At 36.5% G+C, this 15,322-nt stretch overlaps 1 protein-coding gene across 1 annotated transcript in view; it reads right to left on the bottom strand.

The window, feature by feature from the left end:
* Positions 1–10,347, bottom strand: part of POR (cytochrome p450 oxidoreductase) — a 17,005-nt gene extending 6,658 nt beyond the window's left edge. Inside the window, exons 1-10 of the mRNA XM_072416851.1 lie at positions 10,216–10,347; positions 8,492–8,540; positions 7,399–7,527; positions 6,176–6,325; positions 5,774–5,898; positions 3,954–4,043; positions 2,917–3,012; positions 2,329–2,445; positions 1,235–1,353; positions 680–861 (exon numbers count right to left, since the gene is read on the bottom strand). Coding sequence (XP_072272952.1) covers positions 680–861; positions 1,235–1,353; positions 2,329–2,445; positions 2,917–3,012; positions 3,954–4,043; positions 5,774–5,898; positions 6,176–6,325; positions 7,399–7,527; positions 8,492–8,540; positions 10,216–10,262 — 1,104 coding nt within the window. The 5' untranslated portion in view covers positions 10,263–10,347. The remainder of the gene's footprint in view (positions 1–679; positions 862–1,234; positions 1,354–2,328; positions 2,446–2,916; positions 3,013–3,953; positions 4,044–5,773; positions 5,899–6,175; positions 6,326–7,398; positions 7,528–8,491; positions 8,541–10,215) is intronic.
* Between the last annotated feature and the right edge of the window lie 4,975 nt (positions 10,348–15,322).

Consider the following 15,322-nt stretch of genomic DNA (forward strand, 5'->3'; position numbering starts at 1 on the left):
ATTTTCAGTATTTTTGATTTATTTATGAATTCGTGTTTAAGCTGATTTTTGTGTTTTTTATTTAATTTTATTAAAAGTAAATTGTCTTTTTTTTTACATGATTGTGTGTTTCAAACTTTTTTTATATTGATGATATCTACTAGACCCTTGTTCGGACATATTTCTTTAAGTTACAGGTCTACAATTTTCAAAAAATTTCATGAAAAACAGTGTACCGCTTTTGGTACAGAAATCTAGTGAAATCAGGGAAAAGCCCAGGTGGTTAAACCTAGTTTTAAAAGTTGGTTTTAAGACTAATCTGAGCAACCTGTGAGATAGATAGGTTTGGAGGTACTTTAAAAGGTGCTTATTTTGGAGGTACTTTAAAAGGTGCTTATTTGAGTTCAGCTTTTATGTCTATGGATGTCAATGCTGCTTGTGCATACATATACAGTCCATGGGCATTTCTCATTATATGGACAGTCCTACAGGCATGCACACTAGGTACAAATAATAAAAACAAAAATTAATCATAATGCAGCCTCCAAAGGTAAAGACTGGTAAACTGCAATAGAGTTACATTTTGTCCTTGTGTTTACACACACTTTATGATCAGCCAATGTAATTTACAAAAAAAATAAAATAAAAATAAATAAAGTTTAGCTATGCTAAAGATCATTAGATTTGATACACAGGTCACCTTTCCCTCAGCTGCAGAAGAAGCCATCTTCCGTAGGTTCTCTTGCTCTTTTTGATTTGTAGCATATTGTGCAAGTTCATAAAGAACATTGGTTCGGGGAGGGTTGGAAACATCCAGATAGTAAGTGAGAGCTGTGCGGTATGTGGTAGGACAAGGGAATGGATGCTTCTTGTTGGATTCCTCTGTAAAATAAAGTATATTCATCTAATCATAACAAGCACCAATATAACAGGTATGTGTGACAGATCTAATTAGACTAAAAGATAATTTCTTTATTTAAAATGTTTTATGAGCGAATTTCAGAAAATAACCTAATGAAAAGAAAAAAGTTGGGTAGAACAAAATAAGAATAAATATTTCGAAGATTGCATTACTGTAAACAACCTGAAATGTGGAAGTCACTTCCATATTACTGCACACCTTACGAAAGAGCATAGTCCACAAAAAAGAATTTAATAAAGTCTAACTTAGCCATGCTTTACTGCTTACACAGCGAGTTGTATGAGGACAGGGACAAAGTTTACGTGAAATGCACAAATGCTTGGAAGAACTCACCATCTAGATTGTTCAAAGATATGACAGTGTCAAGGTCTGCACTCAGAATCTCTCCCAGCTTGTTGACTATAGAGGAGTCATTTGCTGGATAGACCGCAACATGGTCACCTGACTCATACCTACAGAAGGTAAAAAAAAAAAAAAAAAAAAGACAAAGGTCACTAGAAAGAAACTAGAAAGCTTGAAATACATACCATACAGGTTTTACTTCATTATAATAAATTTGCATGACAAGATCACACAGAAAATAAAGAGAAAATGGATAACCAGATAGTGGGTATTGGGACAGGTTCAGATGGTCCCCAGGAAAAGAAGTTCCTGTGTGGCACTGGGCAGCTGGCAAACGTGATTTTAATTGCTATGCTAATTTACAATAAAAGAAAGTATGAGCAGCTTTTATTAATGATCACTAGTCAAACTGACCACCACATTTAATCTCTATTGGTGGCCGTGGAGGAAAGTGTTGCAAGGAGAGTCAACCACTGCAACAGTTGCCAATGGTGATGAAGTGGTAACCACCAACCCTTTCAACAAGCCCTAAGTCCTATCCCAACCCCAGCCAAAAGCTATTCCTAATTGAAAAGTGCAAGAAAAGGGTTCCAAGTTTTATTACTTCATATTAGGGAAAGTGATGGAAAATCTCTTCAACAGAGGCAGACATCTTCAGTGGAGCAGGGAAAAAAGTTAGAACTTCTGACAATATATATTTTGGTCCTGGTGACACCTGCATCTCCTTTTTTGTAGGCATTAAAGAGACTGAAGTGAGGAAACACCTCCCAATGGGAGTAAAACAAAGTCAGATGTTTTTTGTTTTTTACCATCATATAAAAACGTGGTTTGAGCAATAAACATTAAAGTCAAGCAAATCAATATTTCTGAACTCTGGTTTACAAGGTCTGCCTGGCATTATGATCACATTAAAACATTGCATTACAGGCAGATGTTCGATTTGATCAGATTTATTGAAAATGTTGATTTGTCCTAAAGGTTACACCTATGAACCACATAAATACATTGCTCATATTAAAACGTAGGTACACATGGAGCAAACACACAAATTGAACAAATAAACAGAAGCACAGATAGTAGAATACCTTATCTTTGATCCAGTAATTTCAAGTTCAAGGTGCATCAAGTGACGATCTCCACCCTGGTTAAGTTTACGGTTCACGGTTACATGAGCCAGGAATGGATTTTTAGCATCAAATGGTCTGCAGGGTAGGAACAGAAACACAAACTTATTTTCCCAATGCACTGCAGTAGCCCAATTATTTGTGTTTAAGGTTGGATACATACTGTGGAGGTGTGTTAATTCAGGTGATGTGTTGCCATACTTATGTTCTGTTAAGGCATCCCATTTATTATTTGATTATGCTGCCTAGTGAACACAAAAGTGTTGTAAATGTGTATGCATGTTAGTGCATTACTGTGCCTTGTGCTGCACTGCATCCAAGTGTACCGGGAAGTGTGTTGGGGTGCTTTAAGAATGAAGGACACCATAATGTATAAAACCTGTTTTAAGGAAATACTGCAGCACAACAGAGTGAAATCAGCCTTAGACATACTGAAAAGTATGGAGTGTTCAAGCTTGCTCATCCAGTGCCAAGCTGGTGCTCTTAGGAATAATGAAACAATTTTCCCCATCAAGACTTTTCTAAGCCAGCAGAATTTGCTTCACTTACGGTTTCTGTGCTTCATAGCTTTTCAGACGACCCATTTCTCCTGTGTAGACTTTCATATTATCATCAGTGTGCACAACCAGCTCATACTGACGAATGCTGCAAAAAAATATATCTGGTCAATAATTTCAATATTTCAAAAAAATATTTCAAGCAGATTCAATCTATACCAAATGCACTTGGCAGATTACAGTCTTCTGGTACATTTGCTGCCTTCCTAAATCTTGGCATTGTAGCTATAAAATACTTTGTAGTATGTGCTGTATAAAGGAAAATATTTAGCCAAATATTTCAGGTCACTGCTTGGAAGTATTATTATTATTATTATTATTATTATTATTAATAAACAGGATTTATATAGCGCCAACATATTACGCAGCGCTGTACATTAAATAGGGATTGCAAATGACAGACTAATACAGAGAGTGATACAGGAGGAGAGAACCCTGCCCCGAAGAGCTTACAATCTAGTAGGTGGGGGAATTTCACACACAATAGGATGGGAGATATGTAGTGGGGAAGTAGTGATGGTTTCAAAAGTCCGAAGAAGACGGGTAGGCAAGTTTGAAAAAATGGGTTTTGAGTGCTCTTTTAAATGAGCAGAAAGTAGGAGCAAGCTGAATAGGAAGAGGAAGACCATTCCAGAGAGTCGGGGCAGCTCTAGAGAAGTTTTGTATCTGTGCGTGTGATGAGGTTATGAGTGAGGAAGTCATTAGTAGGTCACTGGAGGAGCGGAGAGAGCGGCAGGGGGAGTATTTTTTTACCATGTCAGAAATGTAAGTGGGACAATAACTGTGTAGGGATTTGAAGGCAAAGCACAGGAGCTTAAATTTGATTCTAAGGTGAAATAAAGTTATGGTACTGCAATCTGTGCAATATGTTAGGCATCAACTGTCTGTCAATCAAATTCTTAAATTATCACATCAGCTGCTTAATCAGAAGAAGCAGTTTGTGCTTAACTTCGAGCTTTAACACGGTCACCACAGAGCTTTTAAATGAGGTCCTCATGTGGAAAAACGAGAGGTTCAACTACAACTTACCTGGACTCGTCACCTGTAGCTTCTACACCAAAGTGTTCACATACTGCAGGCCAAAATTGCTCACGCCATGTGATAAAATCCTCTTCCAAACTGAGTAACAAAGAGAACAGTTACAATTCCGCAATTGCCCACCAGAACAAATGTTTTAAAAAGGTAAACGCTAACTACATTCAGAAATAAGGGTTGTTCAAATTTGCAGAAATTTGATTCAACAATTATTCACCCAAAATTTAAAGTAAATTTTGGGCCAATTAAATGAAAAGAGTAATTATTATGTTTAAATAACCCTTTGAGTTACAGTAGACTGTCAAATATAATTTTAAAGCACTGGCATTAATTAAATGTATACCACTGCCAGCCACCAATTTTTTTATTTTATTTGCAAAGTCCTGAACATAGTAGTAGTATCACCAAAACTGCCGAAGCGTGGGGAGTAAGGAAACCTATAGGAGAGTACACGTGAACAATATTCCAGTGTTATCCAAATGGGATCCCACAAAGGTTCATACACCGACACTGCACAATGACATGAGCTCCGTCCAGCAGGGAGGTACTCCTGTCATTGTGTAGAGCCAATCCCACAATGGGTTAGTCAGCTGTACTCTGTTACTTCCTTGACCAATTAATTTACATAATGACAGGAGCGCTGTACAGTGGTGGGCTGCCCTGTCGTTGTCTATAACTAATCCCACACAGGGTAATTGAGGACAGCTCTCCTTGGTTGCCCCCGTACAGTATTTGTTGTACACAAGGACAAGAAGCACTGCCCAGAGCTTCAGTCATTCCGAAGTGTGGAAAAGCAAGCTCTAACTCAATCATTGTGGGATCCTATTTGGACATGGTTGGATCCTACAAAAGGTGATTATCAGGTATAAAAAAAAAAAAAGTGATTTTTTTTTTTTCCTTGTTTTGTCTCGTTTTAAAAAAAATTGGAGCCTGACATTAGTTTACAGTACATTTAAAAAGCTGCTATTTTCTCCTCTATTTTAAAACTGAAAAGCATAAAAAACATACGGTAAATAAAAATTATATTTTTTTTTGTTTGGGAGATGTTCCCATAGGTCCCCCAAAAACTCCCAGCAAAAACAAAAAACAAAAATTCATTAACAGTTCTATTCAACCTTGAAATAGAATGTTTGTATATTTGCATATACTACACTCATCACTGTTTTTTTTTTACCTCCCTAACGTTCTAATTCTGTCCAAATTTCCGTGCAAAAAGCGTTACAATTTTATTGCATAGAAATTTTTGTAACATTGTAGGCTATAATTCTAAGGCAAAACGCTCCAAAATATGTCCAATAGGTAATACATTTAATAATAAACTTAAAAAAAAAATCTGTTTAAAAAAAATCTTTACCTAAATATGTAAAATAACTATACAGTAGATAACTGTACAGTAGCGTATATGTGTATATATAAATATATTTATATATATATATTTATATTATATGAAGACTTCTTTGCATTGGACTCAATACAGCTATTTTCTATTGAATCCAATACAAAATTATTTCAATTTCTCACAGATCCTCCCGCCGGCACCAACATCACCAGGAAACCCCGCAGATTTCGCGTCTTTGCAGTTCACGGTTGGAGCTGCAAGAAGACAGATGTGGGACCAGCAGGACGCCGGGGGACAGAGACGGAGCAATGTAAGTGTGCTTTTTTCAGGTTAAAGCGACCCCGATTGTGACTTGGGTTTACCGCTTTTTGCACCTAAAAATCGACCTCCAGTCACACTCTGGATTACCAGCTAGGGGGGGTTAACATACATTATCTTCATATCTTCCATCTGCTTGCCGATTTCTACTACTTACTTGCCATCATCATCTCCCATGCCCAGTTCAAAGATTCTCTCAGCTCCCAACTCCTCCAGCCGTTTGTCCACATATTTGGCCATTGCATTAAAGTGCTCATATGTTTTGTTACCCAAACCAAACACCTAAAAAATAAAATAAATATCTTGAAGACATTTAAATACTTCTCAGCTATATGTAACCAGCCAACTTCCTATAAAAAAAAGTTATAGTGCACGTGTAAACATGTTCTGTAGGTATGTATGATATAAAAGCAGTAGGCATAATTACAAGAAGGAGGTGTGCAACAAACTAATACAGGCAACCTATCCTAGTTATATATTTGAAATATGTTTATTTATTTCTGGTAGTAAATGGCTTATTCTGGAATATTAAAACCATTACGTTGAACATGACACTTACAGCGTATTTAAGACCAGAAAGATCAACATCTGCTTCTTGTAACCAGTCATAAAAATCCTGAGCATTGTCTGTAGGGTCTCCTTCCCCATATGTGGCCATGCAGAAAACAGCAAGAGAGTTTTCAATTTCTGTAAGACGACTCAGATCAGCCTAGAGAATGACAATATATCCCATTATACACAAGTAATATAACATATGCAAAAATAAACATAATACTATGTATAAAAATAATGATTAGCACATTGTATAAAAACATGACTGAATACATTTACCAGCTCTGTCAGGCAGATGGTTGGGCACACAAGTTTGCATATTCAATATGATCGCCCTATTTGCATTTGTATCAGTATGCCTTAGAATGGGATACTTGATTCCAGCTAAAATACTGTCAGTGACAAATGGCTATGTCTCTCTAGACCGCTTCATTGTCTAGATACCTTTCACATGGTAAAGAAGGCAGCCAGAGTGAGGGTACTATAAGAATCCTGGTATTAATTATCCCTGTTCCTTGCATGCATAGTCCTGTTTTCCTCATGAGGAATGCCCTAATTGATTAAACATGCGGTGAGTGACAAAATAAAAATCTCTACACAAAAGGCTCTGCGGTTGCTAAGTCCTGGCAGAGGACACAATAGCCCTAATGATTTCAAAGAGCCAAGAACAAATTCCAAAATTGTTCAACTGATATTTAGGATAGACTGCAGTCATCTCTATCACAAGTGGAGGAGTAACACATACTAAAGTCTGTAGTACATCAAAAATATACCAGCAACAACACAATACACCGATACTTTTTGTTTCCCAAGTTCTTCAAGCTGAACAGGTAGAGATGTTGTAGAGATGAGAAATGATATGGAAACCCAACACCAGTTTTACCCACCCCACCTTCTGGATGCAAGGATCTTTGTAAGACAGATGCATTGGCCAGTGTTCACTCACATCTTTACCACACCTATCAGTTAGATTAGGGATGCCAGGAATTGTAGTTACAGCAAAAACATAAACATTACAATCTGGCAGATCTTATCCCCATGAATCATCCCACCTACAAAGCTACAGCTTCTGACAGGGGAACCGACTGTTGTGACTAAAGCCAGCAGCCACACAGTTCTGGTTTTGACAGAAATGCTGTTAAGCACAACTAATGAAGAAGCAGCACATACATTAGTAATACCAATTTACACCGTACCAGACAGTAATTGGAAAAGTGATAATTTACTTACCATTTCAAATTCCTCAGGGTCAGCCGCCATACCACGCATGCCATAACGGTGAGCATCTTTTGAAAGTCGATTGGCAAATTCTTCTCCTGTTCCAGTCTGAGACCCATAAAATACAACTATATTTTTTCCCTATGTACATGAAAGAAAAAAATATTGTATTAGTATTTAATGTACACTGAAACCATAACATAAAGACGCCTGTTGCCAAACTGAACAGCAACTAAAAACCTTAGTTTTAAAGACACTGCAAAAAGATCATATTGTTATCCCTAATATAGATATAAAGTGTTTATGTGATTATTTAAATTTTACATCAGATTTGCATTTACTTAACGTTAAACATATCAGGTTTAGGTTAAACCTCAGTTAAACTTTCAGCAGGAGAAACATTCCAGATTCATCAAAAAAAAAAAATCATGTCAGCCTTGTTTTAAAAAAGTGTGAACCTTGCTTTGTGTGGGGAAGAAGTGATCTTTTTGCAGGGTCCCACACCCTGTAATGAGACCAAGGCTTTTACACAGAGAGCAGAGTCCTACTCCACAGCTGTTGGCAGGAGACAGGCTGTGGTAGTTTTAAAAGGAAAACTAAAACAAAAGGTGTGCAAAGTCTTTTCAGTTAAAGTTCATGGAATATATTTATTTTATAAATTTATAGGGTTTCGTTTGGATTTAGGGGTTAAGTTATTGGTATAAAAGAGTCTGAATGCCTATTACTTTTTGAGTGCAATATCTTTAAAATGAATAAAATAACTTATTAGCACTAAAATTTTGTCCCCCAGTTGGCTTCCAACTGCTATATTTAGTTTGAGGTAAATTAGGGTTTTTGATGGACAAAACTTTCCCCCAACATTTTCCATGCCCTAGCTACTTGATGTCGATGGGCAGCCTTAGGGGTGGTCATAACCCGGATAGTTAACTGGTCATAGCCTCCAGAAGAGATGAACAAGCTACCTCTGCCTGGTAAGTATAATAGACCACATAATCTTCAGTTTACAAATACACAATCATCTTTGTAACAATACAATAAAGCACAATATGTTCAATTGAATAATAAACATTCATATAATCATCACAGGAATGATATCACAACTCACTGTCTTTTTCATCTTTTCCACAAAGCTGCTTTCCCTGGAAGATGATGTCCTACAGAAAACAAAAATACAATTTTTACCACCTTGTTTCTAAAGAGATTTTTTTTTATTTTTATTTCTACAACACTAAAATATGGGGACTTACTAGATTGTAAAAGAAGTGACTTGTATTAGCTGCATGAATTGTAAAGACATAAACTGATACAGAAATTGGGGCTGAATCAACATGCAAGATATTGTATTGGACTTAACAATAAAAACCATTAATTTCAACATAGAAGTTAGAATACAAAAATAAAGAAAATCTTATTGCAGAACTCAGTTTCAACATTGTGCTTTTAAAAAGACAATCCGTTTGCATATAGACTAATAAAATATAAATAGTTTCCAAACTAAACCATTCAAACAATGGGTTGAATAGCAATCTACAAATACACATTCACAAAAGAAAACAAAATTCCATTAATTTAATGGAGGGTCAAACATAGCTGTGTTCATTGATATTTTTGTCAAAAAAAAAAAAAACTTCATAAGACATTACAAAAAAAAGGTAAAACTTTTGTAAGGTTTAAAATGTAAATGCCTTTATTTACCAACTATATATATATATATATATATATATATATATATATATATATATATATATATCTTATGTATATTTATTCCTACTTATAATATATAGAATGCCTGATGTAATAAATGTTATAAATGCCAAGGTGATACAATGGTGAATGAACAACCTCATTTAGCAAGGAGGTCAAAAACATTTCCATAACCCTACCAAGTTGACAAAAAAAAAACACATCAAAGTCATTTTTCTGAATTCTCTGTCAGCACATGTTCATGAAAGCGAAGCCCGACTGGCTCCTCGAAGTTCTGACCCTCCTCCATTTATTTTATTTAATTTGCAAGGATTACAGCGACCAGACATCTAAATAAACTTACTTACACTAGCGTGGGTACTTTTTAAAATAGTTTTAATAAAACATAAAGGAATCAACCAATAGTTTAGAAGTCAACTGTAAGGCATGGTAATACAATAAACAAGCCTTAGAGAGGTCTTTATAAAATGAATGCACAGAGAAAGAACACTTTGTCAAAGTTGTGAACGACTGATGCTACAAAAACCCACATCTGTATTTTATTTGAATTAAGACCTGGCATATGTAATGTAGAGTTCTCACAGCCACTTTAAGTAGCTCTGCAGAGGTTTGAGGTAACATTTGTAAAAGAAGACATATTATATAACAATGCACAAATATATATATATATATATATATATATATATATATATAGTATTAAAAAGAAACATGTAGATATGGAGTCCAATGCACCTTAGTGAATGTAAGCAGTCTATAGCACGGTATCAGCTGTTATTACAGATTGTAGCCCTGCTTCTACTTGTTTCTAATTAAATGTATTTTAGAAATCTTTCCAGACTCGTTGTCATCTTGCAGAACAGCAAGAAAAAAAAGACAACTTAAATAAGTTGAATTAAAAAATAACAAAAAAAAAAAAGACAGCAAAGTAGACATGGCTTCAATAAAAAGGAGCATGTCTGAGCACTACTCCCTGAGAGAAACATGAAACTTGTGTTCTCACGAGCAGAAAGTTCAAACGGCACTGGAAACAAAACCAGGGAAGTCTGGCACAGGACAACTTTCTCAGCTACATCAATCTGCACAAATCACCCCACAGAGACGTACATACCATACAGCCAAACTCACCCAACTACTTTGACATCTTCTTGCGGGACTGAGCTGAAACATCCCATCTTTTTACAATGCTCCTTAGGAGTCCGATTCTAAGTTTGCACAGTGCTGGGTTTATGAATACCCTGGAGAGATTAAACTCCCAGCTGCCAGTAATCGGAGGTCCAAATGTCTTTTCATTCTCCAGCCATAGTCAAACACTCAGTGTAGATGATCATCAGACTGCTACAAACAGTTAACACTATTGCATTCATTTAGGTAACTATTTCTTTTACAAAGCATGCCTCCTGAAAGACTTAGAAGCTGTTCAAGCAGCAGGGAAATGTAGAAAAAAAAAGGAAGAAAAAAAACACAAAAGAATCCTTCACATCTGGCAAGAATGAAAAAATAATGGGAAGGGAGAATGAAAGATCCCAAGATCCACTGCTTCTTAGCTCCCTCTTCTCCCCTCCTCCTTTCTTCCTCTTCTTGCTCTTTATCTGTGTAGAATAAGTAAAACCCACACTCCCCTTCCTTCCGCCACCATTAGGTTTCCCAGGAAACTGTGCATCACAGCCGGGATCCCCTCCTAGCCTCCCACTCATACACTCATTTATTAGATCTTACCCTTTACCATCCCAGTGTACAGCACATCTGGCCTGTACACATTACAAATGCACTAAAGAAACATGTTCTACAAACTTTACTTGCATACCAGGAACTTAAAAGCATTCCTCCCACTCTAAATGTTTACATATTTTCTTTCTAGAGGTTTCTTTCTTTATGCAGCTCAGGATGTCATTTTGGTTGCAGGGAACCCTTTCAACAGAACAGCCAAGCTGCAGTTTATTTATATATATATTTATATATATATATATATATATATATATATATATATATCTCCTTATCCTATTTCAGTTTTATATCATACCCTAATGACACTGGCTGTTTCCAGCCTGCTCAGAAAGGAAAAAAAGAAAAAAAAGGAGTCACACTTCTAACTATGAAGCGTGAAAGGTGTGTAAGTCACAAGACTGATTTACCAGAATTCTCTATCTGGTAAAACATTGTACACTAATTTTTCAACTATGCTCTGAAATGCTAGCACCAAGATACATAATTATAACATACATCCTGTTCTAGGTGATAATGCTGACCCCCCAGGAATACCTTATAGCAGGAGTGTCAAACTAAAATACACAGTGGGCCAAAATAAAAAAATTGGACAAAGTCAACCTTGATATTTATTGAAAAAATATCCACAATTGAGGAAGTGCTTAAATCAAATCTGGAACAAACAAAGCATAATAGTTTTCTTCAATGAAAATTCAACCATTTAAGTCCATGCCTTGGAGTAGCAAGGAAAAATAAAAATAAAGCATAAACAAAAAAAAACATAAAAATAAAAATAGGCATAAACAAAAGAACAACAAAAAGCATAAACAAATTAAAACTTTCATTCATGCTCAATTTGCTAAACTCTGATCTACTGTGATACACACTGGACCACACCAGATACACACCCTTCTTGGATGCTTGTTTATCCATGTTCGGGGTCAGGCTCTGAGCTGAGGAAATCCTCTGGATTGAGTGAAGGTATTCATCGGTGAGATGACTCCTGTGTGATGTTTTGTTCATCTTCATAAAGGAGAATAGTTGCTCACATAGATATGAGCTGCCAAACACAGAGAGCATTTGAGAAGCTTGGGTACAGAGTTGGGGCATTGTGTCAGAGAAGTAACTTGGAAACTGTGCAGCGGGCCTAATATCATTACAGTGCCAAATTTGCCCCGCGGGCCACAGTTTTACAGCCCTACCTTATAGCAAGTGAGCGTTGTCACCTTATGGCCACACACTGATACTGGTAGGACCTTCAGATACAAATACCTAAAAACAATCAGCCAACAAATCGAAACAGTGATAAGCTGCAATATACAGTATGACATTTTAAATGGTTGAAATGCACTTTAGGTGGTGTTGGGAGAAGAGTCAGATTAAGTAGTAATTTTTAAAAAGTTTTAAAAGTAGCCTCTAGTAGCTCAAAGTGGAAGTGGTGCGTGGGAAGGAACGTTGTAGTAGTAGTAGTAGTACTGCTTCCAAAAACGTTCACAAACTTCAGATATATATGCAGCTGAAACATTGGATCTCGCTCCTAATAGGTAATGGAATTTCCAAATTATCGGTTCTGGAGCATATATGTTTTAGAATACTATTGAACCCGAAATTGATCTCAATTCTGTACACTGAGCTAAACAAAGTCACATGCTCTAATATCCACTCATATAAAGTGCAATGGAAAAAAGACTTCAAGAGTATCAAAGTGGATTCAGAATGGTTCAATATGTTGTCTAAAGCAGTGTTTTTCAAATTTTTTGAGCAACGGCACATTTTTTTACATTGAAAAAATCCTGCGGCACACCACAAATCAAAAATGTTACAAAATGACACTCTGTAGCTAATTCTTTTGTCTCTAAGAATAAACAAGAAAACTGTTACCTACTGCCACCCACTGACAAGGAAGAGTATTACATTACTCTGCCAGTCACTACAGCACAGACACTCGACAATGGTAATTAGATAATTTCCCACGGTACACCTAAAGATCTCTCATGGCACACTAGTGTGCCGCGGCACAGTGGTTGAAAATCACTGGTCTAAAGTAATGACTTGTTCTGCCTTTTGGCAGCCATGAGCCAATGAAACACCGACCACTGTAATCATTGGCAAAGGGCTTAAGCCCTGAACAGATTTTTGTTGCTGGAAATCTTTTATTTGTATCTGGTGACGGGGAAATGAATGAGCACTGTACACACAGAATTGTATTAAAAAGGGGGGGGGGGGGTTACAAGCAAGTGGCACCCCACCACTGAATAGAATGTTGGATTTTTACCAGCTGTATATCCAACCAGCAACACTAAACACTAGGTACAATTTATCGAATGTTTTACTGTTCTGTACAATTTGTCTTTAAACTTAAAAAAATAAATAAATCTGCAGCAGTGTTCAATAACACAGGATGAAATGATTAATATGGGTTCTAATGGTGTGAATTAAGATATCCATTTATTTTTAAATAGGCCACAATTCCAGCAACTAATATGTAAAAAATGTATTTCTACAATTGCCATTTCGTCATCTGGATTTTTCATTTGATGTATTTGCCAAAAGTGACTCCTACTTTGCCAACCAACCAGGTATCATCCAAGACTAGTAAATGCTGTCCAGAAACAACTGTGGTTTAGGTTGGCAGTCAAATTTGGTGTATAGCCAGTTTAGGATAATGCAGTGAATGGGTGTAAAATGTTAAAACTAGTTAACAGAAAAAAATAAAAAATGAGTTATCAGACTGCGGTCCTTGTAGCTATTGTGTCTGTCTAGATGGTTAGCATTTGCTAATTTATGTTATATACCAATATTTGCAAGTAAAACTAAACCTACTCATACTAAACCTACCTAATCAGAGATTCACTACTCAAAAATCAGTAAGCTGCAAAGAAATGGGATTGGCTGTTTTCCCTCCAAACTGTCTCATACAGAAGATCCAATAATATCATAGAGAACATCAAAAAAGAGATGTCTAAGCAGTACTGAGGATGATTTACCTTTTGTCTAGAGTTCCCCTGAAAAATAGCATTGCATGTCCTGAGCCTAGCTACTATTGGGACTCCTGCCTCATAGCTGTATATCTGAAGTTAGGTCTAAGGAAGTCTGACTGCCCAATACACTAAAATTTGATGTTAGATTTGGTAAAAATCACAACTGTGCTGACCACTGTTCACCTTGCCAAACATAAAGCCATGCTTGAGGAGAAACAGTATTCTGGATCTAAATAAACCATTGGGTGAATCTGTGTTTTCAGCACTTCTGGCTTTCTTGACTGTTCGTTCATCGGTCATCTGTCCACCAGTAAACGCAGAGGCAGCATGGGTATAGGTAAGCAATGCCCTCCACCTCTATCAAGATGGTCGCCCCCCACACATAGACAGCATGTTCAGTAGGTGAATCTTGCTGTTGGCCTAAGGTATTAGTATAAGAGAGAACTCCTGGTAGGTGGGAAGGAGCTTTTATTGCATAGAATGAAAAAAATTAGACAGGTCAGTCTGCTTTCCCTATCTTGCAGAATACTCCTTGTAAGCATATGAGTATATAAAATGATTGGCTCCTTGTACTGCTTCTTCTCACATTCCAGCCCTGCAGCACAGGGAACTGCAGGAGGCATTGCAAAAAATGTATCAATATTCACAGATTATTTTTCATTTGGGTCTATTATATATACTATATCTAAGTCTACTATGTCTATATCTACCTGGAATGCAGCTTTAAAAATCACGTTTTTTCCCACATCCTGTAACACAAGCTCCCTTTTTGTCAGACATTTATCCCATTCTATTCAAAAGTTCACATCTGAGCCTTCCCTGATGGGCCTCTTTACCCAGAAGGAATCCCTTATACAAACATATTGCTGTAGTTTCACTCAGCTGGAAAGCCAACAGCAGATCTGCAGACATGTATGTCTGTAATGCAAGTACGCTAGTGGTTAAAACTAATCTATCACAATTGTGCTTTTGCAAAAAATCAAAGTTAACATTTCATCTTAACAACTGCCTAAAATTTTTTAGGAAAGATTTACATTCTTCCTTCTCTGTACCCTGTAGCCAAGAGTCAGAGGGTGAGAGCCTAACCCCTCTTCCGAATGCCAGATACTCACAACAGCATGAAATACAGATACTTTTATTTTTTATATCTTTGGCTACAGGGATCCATCATGGGAAGAAATTTTGTAGAGTGAGAGGACTGCATTCGTTATCAGTGCAAAGTTAGGCAGAGCAATAACCAGGTCTTCAGGTAATCAACTGATGTCAATTTATGACCAAATTGTGATACATAAACCTCAAACAAAAAAATTATTTTCTTACATCTTTACGAACAAAAAAGTCTGAATCATGACCTCTGTCTGACACACAATTGAACTAACAATAGAGGACGATGCAGGCAAAGGAATCACATCTTTATGATGTTACACATTGATGCACAGGAAGGTGGTTACCACAGAGTACATTACAGATTATGTTTCTGTTTTTTGTTTTTTTAATGTAGACCATGCTACTTATTTGATTCTTTTACCAATTACCATAAAGTGATA

Source organism: Pyxicephalus adspersus, chromosome 1 (genome assembly GCF_032062135.1).
Source record: "Pyxicephalus adspersus chromosome 1, UCB_Pads_2.0, whole genome shotgun sequence".
Classification (NCBI taxonomy): Eukaryota; Metazoa; Chordata; class Amphibia; order Anura; family Pyxicephalidae; genus Pyxicephalus; species Pyxicephalus adspersus.